This window comes from Gekko japonicus, unplaced genomic scaffold (assembly GCF_001447785.1).
Source record: "Gekko japonicus isolate JY-2015 unplaced genomic scaffold, Gekko_japonicus_V1.1 scaffold3426, whole genome shotgun sequence".
Classification (NCBI taxonomy): domain Eukaryota; kingdom Metazoa; phylum Chordata; class Lepidosauria; order Squamata; family Gekkonidae; genus Gekko; species Gekko japonicus.
The window spans coordinates 127406-140022 of NW_015160330.1; the positions used below are offsets into that span (position 1 = coordinate 127406).

Below are 12617 nucleotides of genomic sequence, written 5' to 3' on the forward strand. Positions count from 1 at the left end.
GTCGATAAACCTTTTCAATGCTCAGAGTGTGGAAAGAGATTCAGTCGGAGAGATAGTCTTGAACTGCACCAAAGAACCCACACAGGGAAGAAACCTTTTGAATGCTCAGAGTGCGGAAAGAGATTCAGTCAGAGTTCCAATCTTCAACAGCATCAGAGAACCCACACAGGGGAGAAACCTTTTGAATGCTCACAGTGTGGAAAGAGATTCAATGAGAGTTGCCATCTTCAACTGCACCAAAGAACCCACTCAGGGGAGAAACCTTTTGAATGCTCACAGTGTGGAAAGAGATTCAATGAGAGTTGCCATCTTCAACTGCACCAAAGAACCCACTCAGGGGAGAAACCTTTTGAATGCTCACAGTGTGGAAAGAGATTCAATGAGAGTTGCCATCTTCAACTGCACCAAAGAACCCACTCAGGGGAGAAACCTTTTGAATGCTCACAGTGTGGAAAGAGATTCAATGAGAGTTGCCATCTTCAACTGCACCAAAGAACCCACTCAGGGGAGAAACCTTTTGAATGCTCACAGTGTGGAAAGAGATTCAATGAGAGTTGCCATCTTCAACTGCACCAAAGAACCCACTCAGGGGAGAAACCTTTTGAATGCTCACAGTGTGGAAAGAGATTCAATGAGAGTTGCCATCTTCAACTGCACCAAAGAACCCACTCAGGGGAGAAACCTTTTGAATGCTCACAGTGTGGAAAGAGATTCAATGAGAGTTGCCATCTTCAACTGCACCAAAGAACCCACTCAGGGGAGAAACCTTTTGAATGCTCACAGTGTGGAAAGAGATTCAATGAGAGTTGCCATCTTCAACTGCACCAAAGAACCCACTCAGGGGAGAAACCTTTTGAATGCTCACAGTGTGGAAAGAGATTCAATGAGAGTTGCCATCTTCAACTGCACCAAAGAACCCACTCAGGGGAGAAACCTTTTGAATGCTCACAGTGTGGAAAGAGATTCAATGAGAGTTGCCATCTTCAACTGCACCAAAGAACCCACTCAGGGGAGAAACCTTTTGAATGCTCAGAGTGTGGAAAGAAATTCCGTATGAGTGGCAATCTTCAGCAGCATCAGAGAACCCACACAGGGGAGAAACCTTTTGAATGCTCAGAGTGTGGAAAGAGATTCAGTGAGAGCGGCCATCTTCAGCAGCATCAGAGAACCCACACAGGGGAGAAACCTTTTGAATGCTCAGAGTGTGGAAAGCGATTCAGTCAGAGTGGCCATCTTCAGAAGCATCAGAGAACCCACACAGGGGAGAAAACTTTTGAATGCTCAGAGTGTGGAAAGAAATTCAGTACGAGTGGCAATCTTCAGAGGCATCAGAGAAGCCACACAGGGGAGAAACCTTTTCAATGCTCACTGTGTGGAACGCGATTCAGTGAGAGTGGCAGTCTTCAACTGCATTAGAGAACCCACACGGGAGAAACCTTTTGAATGCTCAGAGTGTGGGAAGAAATTCAGTACGAGTGGCAATCTTCGTTAGAAAAGCTAAGATACTGGGGATGTGGAGAATATTTTTTGAAATTGATTTCAGCTATTTATGAAAGACAAACAGCGAAAATAATAGTGAATGGTCAAGAAACAAACATAATAGAAATACAAAAAGGACTCGGCAGGGTTGCCCCCTGTCTCCACTGCTTTTTATTTTTGCCTTAAAATCACTATTAGTAAATATTAGGAAGAATGAAAACATTAAAGGCCTGCAAAATAAAGGGGAAAAATATAAGGTTCAGGCATATGCCGATTATATGATATTTATTTTAGAAGAACCCGAAGTTACGATAGAACATCTTATAGAGACTTTAAAGGAATATGGTAAGGTAGCAGGTTTAAAAGTTAATAAAATGAAAACAAAGATACTAGTTAAAAACTGTTCGGACGAAATAGAAAAAAGGTTGCAAGATGTTTCGGGATTTGAAGTACAAAAAAAGGTAAAATATTTGGGCATTTATTTAACGAAAAGATGTTGTTCGCTATTTAGAGATAATTATAAAAAGGTGTTACTTGATTTTAAAAAAGACTTAGAAAGGTGGAGGGATATGCACATCTTTCTGTTTGGGAGAGTTGCAACTGTGAAAATGAACGTACTGCCACGGGTGTTGTTTTTGTTTCAAAATATACCGATCTTAAGAAATCAAGATTTTTTTAAAGATCTAGATAAAATTGTGAAAGAATTCATTTGGCAGCAAAAGAGACCAAGGATTAAATTAAAATACTTACAAGAAAAGAAACAAAGAGGAGGCTTAGCGCTCCCGGATTGGCGTTCTTATTATAAAGCATCGGCGATGCTATGGATTAGGGAGTGGATAAACCAAGATGACAGAAGGGTTGTGAATTTGGAAGGGCATGACATCCCGATGGGCTGGCATTTTTATCTCTGGTACAGTAAGTCCACAGTGTTAGCGTCATTTAAGCAACATACTGTTAGAGGGGCGCTGTTTAAAGTATGGGAGGAGATTAAAGCTTATTATACAAAAATACCTAGATGGATATCTCCCATAGAGGCGTTTGTGTTACCTACACTGTATATAAAATACACCAGATGGAGATATGATGACCTCATAGATAAGAAGGGTGAGCTTTTATCAGATGAGATATTGAAGGAACGAGGTACTGACCTTACTTGGTGGGAAAAAGTCCAATTAAGATTGATATGATTAAAAGACAAACAAATAGGTATATACACGAGTCAAACGGAATTAGATAAAATTTGGCTTGATAAGAAAGTAAAATTTATCAAAAAGGCATATGAATTTTTGTTAAATTGGAAAATGAAAGAGGATCAGGTAAAACCTGCAATGCTTGCGTGGTCAAAAGATATAGGGAGTAACATCAGTCCTGAACAGTGGAACAAAGTATAGACTAGAAATATAAAATTTTTAAGATCAAGCGCATTGAAGGAAAATGTAGTAAAGATGGCTTATAGATGGCACATTTCACCAGCCAGGTTAAATAAAATTAATGACAAGTTAGGAAAGGAATGCTGGAAATGTAAATACTGTATTGGTACTTTTTTTCATTTATGGTGGACATGTACCAAGACCAAAAGATATTGGTTAATGGTGAAAGAGTTGATAGATGAAGTACTAGATAAAAGCATATCTCTGTTACCAGAATGTTTTTTGTTGAACATGATACCTGAGATGTTTTCAAATAATGAAGTGTACTTCTTAATGCAAATATTAACAGCGGCAAGAATTGTTTTCGCTAAGAAGTGGAAAGAGGAAAATATTCCTACGAAAAAAGATATAATTTTTAAAGTGCTGGATATAGCAGAAATGGAAAGGTTGACCTATATTATTGAAGAAAAGAATATGGTAAAATTTGATAAATACTGGTTGAGGTTTTATAACTGGCTGGAGACTACGGGTTATAGGGCAAATGAATAAATTAGGAATGTTTAGTAGAATGTGATAGGAGTTTGGAATTGAAAAGAACTGAAGATATCTGCAAAAGGAAATATTACCGTATTAAGATATTGTTTTTGTTTTTTGTGTAACAGATAGCTATATACTGTTATATAGTTATATGTTGTTGTTTTGTCTTTTTAGTTTTTGTTGTGTTGTGTTTTTGTTGTTTCTTATTATTGAAAAACAATTAAAAATTAAAAAAACACACAAAAGAACCCACACAGGGGAGAAACCTTTTGAATGCTTACAGTGTGGAAAGAAATTCAGTGACAGTGGCAGTCTTCAGAATCATCAGAGAACCCACACGGGGAGAAACCTTTTGAATGCTTACCATGTGGATAGAAATTCAGTCAGAATGGCAGTCTTCAGAATGATCAGAGAACCCACACGGGTGTCATGAGTGGTGCTGAGGATCAACTCCCGGCCTCAGCAGAACCCGCACCTGTCCCCGATGAGCCCATCGGTGCATCCTTACTGCCTGTCCCAGCAACAGCTGAGGAGGAACTACGCATGGAAGACAGCCCCCCCCGGAGTCGCCTCCGCAGGTGGAACGGTTGTGGAGTTGGCTCCGGCAGGACTTAGCATCCCGGTGAAGGGAGACACGCCTGTGCACAGGCGGTCTTTCAGCCCTGAGTTCCAGGAGCAGCTGGGATGCATGCGTTGAACGCTAATTGACAGCAGCCTTGAGGGGTATTTAGTTCCCCATTCTGAGCTAGTTCCTCGTGCCAGCAACTAGTCAGCTTGACAAACGCTTCCGCACCCACCTCGCCTGTGTTTCGGTTCCTGACCCACGCTTTGAACTCTTGGCTCCTCGACCTCGGCATTGACGACTACGCTTTCGGTTTGTGCTTTGAACTCTTGGCTCCTCGACCTCGGCATTGATGACTACACTTTCGGTTTGGCTTTGGACTGTTATTCGGTTCCTGTCTTGCTACCTCTCAGCTTTGACCTTGGTCTGGACTTGGACTATCCCTCGCTCATTGTGCCTGCATTCTAGCCCGTAACACCAGGGAAGACACCTTTTGACTGCTCAGCATGTGGAAAGAGATTCAGTCACAGGGCAATTGTCAACGGCACCAAAGAACCCACACAGGGGAGAAACCTTTTGAATGCTCACAGTGTGGAAAGAAATTCAGTGAGAGTGGCAGTCTTCGGAAGCATCAGAGAACCCACACAGGGGAGAAGCCTTTTCAATGCTCACAGTGTGGAAAGAAATTCAGTCAGAATGGCCATCTTCAGAAGCATCACAGAACCCACACAGGGGAGAAACCTTTTGAATGCTTACAGTGTGGAAAGAAATTCAGTGAGAGTGGCAGTCTTCAGAAGCATCAGAGAACCAACACAGGGGAGAAACCTTTTCAATGCTCACAGTGTGAAAAGAGATTCAGTTGGAGTGCCCATATTCAGCTGCACCAAAAAACCAACACAGGGGAGACACCTTTTGAATGCTCAGTGTGTGGAAAGAGATTCAGTGTGAGTAGCAGTCTTCAGAAGCATCAGAGAACCCACACAGGGGAGAAGATTTTGAATCCTAGGAGTGTGAAAGGAGATTCAGTTTGAGTTGTCATCTTCAAGAGGACCCTAAGAACCCACATGGAAGAAACATTTTGAATGCTCAGAGTGTGGAAAGGAGGGCCTTTTTAGTAGTTGCTCTCCTCTGTGAAACTTGCCTCTTCACACTGTCTGCCAATCTAACTGTTTCTGACATGCACAAAACTGGCAAAAACGTTTCCTTTCCCAAATCCTGTGAGGAAATCGACAAATTGAGGCGAACAGATATCTACAGCCTCTCTGCTACTGGCATTAACACAGTGTGGCCATCCAGCATCCTTCATTCACTAACATTTTAACCCGACAACCAGTCCTATAGAGGCATTACCCAACCCTGATCCCTCCCCAGTCCAGCCTGCTGTGGGCTTTTTTGGGGTGTCACCACCTTGGAGCCCAAAGAGTTCTGGCAGTGGGATTTATTTGGACTGAAATGAAAAACTCTGTGTCCCCCAACCCAACAACTCAGTAAGCTCTTGAGGGTCAGGACCACACCCCAAATATCGTCCAGTATTGTGGAAATGGACTGGTGTCCATGGAGTTGGCAGGTGGACCTTGTGGGACGTAAATTTTCCAATTCCAGTTTTCCTCCCCACTGACTCCCCAGGTTCTCCCAGAGAGATTCAGGAAGGAGAAATAAGATTCCCTCCTCTGACTACCTCCCCCCCTCCAAGGACTAGAGATGACCTGGGGGAAGCCCCGGGCCAAGGCCCACTCCCCACCTCTGACTCCTCCGAGGTCCCTTTGAATTCCCCCTACCCTTCAGGCATCTGGGAACACTAGATTAAGTATTTCTTTATGAATCAGAGAAAACAGAACTCAGCTAAGGAAGGGTGATGTTGAGGTGTCAAACATATGACCCGTGGGCCGGAACCAGCCCACCCGTGGCTTTCATCTGGCCTGCGGGTCTTTTCTTCTCCCACCTCTTTCTCCCCTGCCTGTGCTCACCCGGGTCTTCTGGGCTTGCAAAGAAAATGTGGGATGGATTTTCTGTTCAGGTCTCTGCATCCAGATAGGCTGCTCTGGGACTGTTTCTAGCAATAGAAACAGTGCTCTGGGACTGGAATGACAGGGCGCAGAGTGGAATGACAGCCCCTGGGAGTAGCAGCAGCAGCAGTTTTCTGGGAATGGAATTCCACTCTATCCTCAGGGACTGTCATTTCTGTCTGGTGGCTGTCTTTCCAGTCCCAGAGTAGTCTACCTGATCCCAGAGGCCATAATGGAAGATACATTCCGCATTTTCTTTGCAGCTTTGTCTGTGCAGCAATGTATTTCAATGGAGCGGAACTCAGGTAGTTTCACTTTCCAGTGCTTGTATGCTAGCTGAAGCTGTTGCTTGCTGAAGTTGTCTTCTTGCGAAGAAACACTTGATGTTTTGAGCCAGCTTGTGTCTTCTGACTGGACTTGAGTGGGTACTCTGACCTGGGAACCCACAGCCAAAGGGGGGCATAAGACTGAAGAGCCATTGCCACTCTGAGAAACCTGCCCAGCTATTTCATGTTTTCCTAAGCTCAGAGCATTTTATATTTTTAGTTTATATTTTTAGTTTCTGCTGTGATCCTTGTACTTTATCCTGATGTTTTGTTTTTAAAATTGCATTGCCCCCCCAAAATTGCAAGAGTTCTAAGCATGTTTGTATTTTAAGTAAAAAAAAATTATCTTTAATTGTGTTTGTCTGTATCCTTTATAGAGTTTATAATCCCACCAACTGGCATGACATTTTATGACACACATGGCTGAGCCCGACCAAGTTCCATTTATGTCATAACAAATTAGTTTGACACCCCTGGGTTACAGCTCTTTAGAGCGACAATTATTTGTATGAGGTAAACCAGACTTCGTGTTTTCTGTTTTGCAGAGGTTTTTAATCTGCTGGGCTTCATTAAATGTGTCAAAGGTTAGTGTGGGACGTCTTTTTTCAATTGTGTAGAGAGTTGTAAATCGAAAATCCTCTTGCAGATGCTTGAGACGCGCACTGGGGCCGTGGCTGATCTCCATGAATGACCCTTACCCAGTATGTGGGTCAGGTAAGTTCAAGGGCCAGTGTGTTGTGTTACGGACTTGGTGGATCTGGGTTCTAATCCACAGTAGGCTTGGGAGGTCTCTGGATGCCCTTTAGCCAGTCACATTTTCAGGCTAATATAGTTGTGAGGTTTAAATATTATTGTTTCTGTGTGGGGGGGTCTTCTTCAAAGAGATGTGTTCGGTTGGTGCAGAAATCTCAGGACTTCTGCATTTATTTATTTATTTCCAAGTGGGAACCGCCAAGGACTAATGAGCTGCATCTCATTCCCCCCCCCAAGCAGTATTTCATATTTCCCTTTGCTGAAAGGCCCCCGTAACACCCCCTCTTTTAGCCAGCCTCTTTTTCCTGCCCCTCCGTCTTCAGCTGTCCCCCACTCCCCCTCCAGCATCCTCTGCCTGGGAAACGGACGGCCCAGGTCTGTGACGGTGCCCACTGGGCCAGGCCGACCTGCATGGCAGGGAGTCCTCAAGGCCCGGGGGGGGGGGGCCCTGCACTTTCCCCCCCCTCTTTTCCTTCTCCTGGCAGCCCCCGTATCCTCTCCCCTTTCCCTGACTACTTCTCTCCTTCCCGGCCATTCACCAACCTGCCTTTTCTCTGCTCTCATCTTCAGCAACGTTTATCCTTCCTGTATTTGTTCCCTGGCTTTCCCCACAGTAGGGACTGAAGGAACTTGCATCATTCTCCTCTGCTCCTCTTTATCCTCACAACAACCTTGTGAAGTTGGTTACGCTGAAAGTGTGTGACTGGCCCAAAATCACCCAGTGAGCTCCCACAACGAGATGGGGATTAGCACCTGAGTCTCTGAGATGGTTCTCTGAAGCTCTTAACCAGGACACTGTACTGCCTTTCCTGGGGCGGCGTCTGTGGTTGGACAGGATCCAGGAGGCAGTCCTAGGCAAGTCAGGCAGGTCAGGTGGTGTGAATTCACCCCGTGGTTGCTGCCAGGGTCCTAGGGTTGCCAGCTTCCAGGTGGGGCCTGGAGATCTCCCAGAATCACAGCTGAACTCTGGACAACACAGATCAGTTTCCCTGGTGAAAAATGACTGCTTTGGAGAGTGGATTCTCTGGCATCATAAATCCTAAGTCACTGTTGGGCTAGGGTGGGGGAGATTGGCTAAAAGCGAAGACTAATCCGTGAAAAGACAGGGGTAATGTTGTTTGGGAAGGTGGAGATCCTGAATGTCATTATGCCCCGCACTTCTGGTGGAGTTCGGCTGACCCCTTTGCTGACTGAGTTAAGAGCCGGGGGGGTCATATCAGATCCAACAGTACTGCTGTAGAAGCCAGTTAAGACCTCTCCACATAATGCTTCCTCCCAACTCAGCCTAGCCCATTAGATGGCCCCTTACCTTGATACGGCTGACCTGGCCACCTGGACCCACGCCACGGTGACGTCCAGACTAGACTGCTGTAATGCCCTGTCCATGGGTCTTCCCTCAGAATCCATTCAGAAAGTCCAGTTGGTGCAGAATGCCGTGGCTCAGCTATTATCCGGAGCTGGATCGATGGCCCAGGCTTGTTAGGTCTCGGAAGCTAAGCAGAGCAGGCCCTGGATTGTACACGAATGGGAGAGACCTCCAAGGAATACCAGGGTTATCGTGACCTGGAGGCAGGCAATGGCCAACCACCCCTGAATGTCTCTTGCCTTGAAAACCCTGCAGGATCACCATAAATCAGCTACAACAGGAAGCACATTTCACATTTTCAGGCTAAGATAGTTATGAGGATTAAATGGTTTTTTTGTGTGTGTGGGGGGGGTGTTCTTCAAAGAGATGTGTTTGATTGGTGCAGAAATCTCAGGACTTCTGTATTTATTTATTTCCAAGTGGGAACCGGCAAGGACTAATGAGATGCATCTCAGTCCCCCCATCCAGCAGTATGTCACATTTCCCTTTGCTGAAAGACCCCCGTAACACCCTCTCTTTTAGCCCGCCTGTATTTTCCTGCTCCTCCATCTTTAGTTTCCCCTCTCTCCCCCTCCAGCATCCTCTGCCTAGGAAACCTACCGCCTGGTTTTGTGGCAGGGTCACCATAAATCAGCCAAGACAGGAAGCAAAGAGTGGGAATGAATGGACAGTTTTCCCAATGGAGGGGGGGGGAGTAAGCAGTGGGGTCCCACAAGGGGGCCAAATGTATTTAATGTATTTATATCGATTATCTGGAACGATGGGTGAGCAATGCAGTGGCCAAGTCTGCAGACGGAGGAAGATGGGCAGCCATCTTAGTCTCTCGGTAGGAGCAGCCGGAAAGAGCAAGAGGCCAGGAGGACCTCAGAGAAGACTCATGGAACTTGTGGGGCAGGGGAGGAGCTTTCCTGAGTCACGGCTGGCTTCTTCAGGTGACACCCAAGTATTGAAAGGTGTCCATGGGCACGGCTGGCACCCCAGAAATCACGGATCAGCCCTGAGTTGGGCACCCCCGGCAAGCCTGATGTCAGATCTTGGAAGCTAAGCAGGGCCAATCCTGGCAAGTACTTGGAGGGGAGACCTCCAAGGAATGCCAGGGTCGGGAGGCAGAGGCAGGCCATCAGGCCACGTCTCTGAACGTCCTCCACGCCCCAGTGGAAGTTGCCAGAGGTCGCCCTGACTTCCAGGCACGGGGGCACGCACTCACACACACAGATGCAAGACACCATGATTCTGAAGCAGCTGCTGCTTTGAGGCAGCCATGGCTCCCTGGCGACAGGGTGACGCACAACCATGATTCCAAAGCAGGGATCCTTGGGGGGGGGGTGTTCTGCACTGGGTCACCACACCACCAAGTCACATATCAAGCCCATCGTGGCCCAGGGGCGGGTTTCCTGGTCAGCCCGAATCCATGATCGGTCCACAGGTATCGTCCCTCTCGCATTATGCCCGGGGGTTCATAACGGATCTCCAGGCTACGGAGGTCATCTCAGCCCCCCCCCCCAGAAAGGAGCTGCCTTGGAGGGTGGAAGCTCCTCTGTAAAGCGACCCCCACCCCTCCAGAGACTCCACCCCCTGAAATCTCCCGGTATCCCCCAGTCCGGAGCTGGCAACCCCGGTGAGGAGGGAACTTTCCCGGCCGCCTTCGAGGGGGAAGGTCCCGCAGGAGGGGAGGGGGCGACGGGGCGTCACGGAGGAGACCAGCCAGTCAGTTTTAGCAAAGAGCTGGATCTCCCCCCAGAGACCCCCCCCCCAGTGAGTTTTGGGCTCCTCCTCCTCCTGGCACCCGAGGGGTGGGGATGCATAAGGGAGGGGGCCACGATTGCCAACTCCCGGGTGGCGAATCCCTGCACATTTGCGGGGGGGCCCTGCATCCCAGGAAAGGCCCGCTTGCTGGGGGGGCAGAACCCACACACGGGAGGCAAAGCCATCGAGCCCCCCCCTTCCCGTGCCGTGGGCCTGATCTCGGCCATCTGGAGGGGGGGGCCTTTGTAGTCCTGGGAGGACCTGTGTCCCTCCTTGAGGTTGGGAACCCGGCTAAGCACCACTTTGGCGCCCTCTCTAAAGGGAATCTGTGGGGCAGCCTCCCCCCGCCGCCCGGATTCCCAGGGATTCCCCAGCCCGGCCAGAGTCCACGGCGGCTGAAGCCCGCGGACACCTGGGTGTCAGATTCCAGGGAAACCGTATCCCTCTAGCGGGGAGGGATACATTCAATGTTGAATTTAAGGAAAAATGTGCCACATTATCTCTGTTGGTTGCTGAGGGGGACCAGATTGACTTGCTTGGCCTGGATTCGTTTGAACGCCTGGGTATTGCAATTACTGGTGTGAACAACCATTGTTGAGAATACATGGGCATTGTTGTATGCAGAGTTCCCTGATGTGTTTGGGGGCGGCCTGGGTAGGTACAACGGGCCCCCGGTATCGTTCGAACTCGATCCATCTGTGACCCCGATCCGATTGAAGTATTGGAAGGTGCCCATTTCGCTTAAGCCCCAGATCAAAGCAGCGCTGGACAAGCTAATTGAGCAGGGGGTGCTTGAGCCGGTTCCCTTTAGCAAATGGGAAACTCCTATAGTGACGCCGGTGAAGTCAGACGGGTCGGTAAGAATTTGTGCTGACTATAAGTGCACTATTAACCGTGCCTTACAACAGCACTCTTACCCCGTGCCCATCATCAGCCACATTCTGGCATCCCTGGGTTGAGGGAAGGTTTTCGCCAAGCTTGACTTAGCGCAAGTGTATCCTCCTTCCTGAGCTAAGGCGAAAATGTGTGAGCTAGCTCACATTAACTCAGCTTAGAGGGAACACTGGTTGGGATGAGGCATGAATCAAAATACTGAACAGCAACACACCGTTTTGAGGCCTGTCCCACTACTTGGGGAGGGGCTGTGGCTCAGGGGCAGAGCATCCGCTTGGCATGCGGGAGGCCCCAGGTTCAGTTCCCTGGCATCTCCAGTCAAAAGGACCAGGCAGTAGGTGATGGGAAAGACCTCTTCCTGAGACCCTGGAGATCCACTGCCGGACTGAGTGGACCAGACTGACTTCAGTGGACCAAGGGTCTGATTCAGCGTAAGGCACCTTCCTGCGTTCATGTGTGTGTACTTGCCCAGGGGCAACTGAGGCCAGTGTTGTGCCCATCACCCAAGTCAGAGAAGGTGTCTCCTGGCCTGAGGAAAAGGAGGGGGGAATGAGAGGCCCTCAGCAACAGGAAAACAAGAAAAGCTACCTAAGACATGAAATGCGTCAAACTGGAGCCTCGTTTGCCATGAATTTTGTGTGTTCCGGTTTCATGACCTGCAATTGGGTATGGGGTGGTGGTGGTAGATGAGAGAGAGAACGAGTGTGCGAGAAACTGCTTTGCTTAACTGCTTGGGAACTGTTTTCCTAAGAGGCCTTCCGAAAGGGAAGTATGTGGAACAACCTGGAAAGCTTGTCTCTGCTAGCTGGCCTGTCATAGATAATATAGCTCTAGGTCCATAGGTGGTGGTAAGGAATAATGCTTTGTGTGAGATTTAGGCAGGCTGAATGGATGGATTGGTTGGACGAGTCACTGTGGGGGGGGAGGTTTGACAAATGTGCATCTCTCAGTAAACAAATCACTGTCCAGAGAGTGTTGTTGAGAGTAAGTTTGTTCAAGAGCCTGACATGAAGGTGGGTGGACGTGTTAGTCTGTCTGTAGCAGTAGAAAAGAGAAAGAGTCCAGTTGCGCCTTCAAGACTAGCAAAACTTGTGGCGGGGAGACGTTTTCGTGAGTCGCTCCTTTCCCTGCAAGCAGGGCTCAGGGCAGCTTCCAAGAATACCTGAAGAAGTGAGCACTGACTCATGAAAGCACAGGGGAGAAGCCTTTTGAATGCTCAGAGTGTGGAAAGACATTCAGTCACAGTAGCACTCTTCAACAGCACCAAAGAACACACACAGAGGAGAAACATTATGAATGCTCAGAGTGTGGAAAGAGATTCAGTCAGAGTTAGAATCTTCAGGAGCATATAAGAACCCGCACAGGAGAGAAACCTTTTGAATGCTCGCTATGTGGAAAGAGATTTGGTCACAGTAGCGCTCTTCAACAGCACCGAAGAACCCACAGAGGGGAGAAACCGTTTGAATGCTCAGAGTGTGGAAAAAGATTTATTGTAAGTTGCGTAAACATTAAAGTGACACATCAATGCAAAACATTTTGCATTTTACGGTGCAATATAGTACAACTAGGATAAAGCGT

General features: G+C 47.7%; 1 protein-coding gene across 1 annotated transcript in view; it reads left to right on the forward strand.

Moving 5' to 3' along the window:
- Positions 1-11104, forward strand: part of LOC107115410 (olfactory receptor 52B2-like) — a 40138-nt gene extending 29034 nt beyond the window's left edge. Inside the window, exon 4 of the mRNA XM_015417115.1 lies at positions 10770-11104. Coding sequence (XP_015272601.1) covers positions 10770-11104 — 335 coding nt within the window. The remainder of the gene's footprint in view (positions 1-10769) is intronic.
- The last annotated feature ends 1513 nt before the right edge of the window (positions 11105-12617 follow it).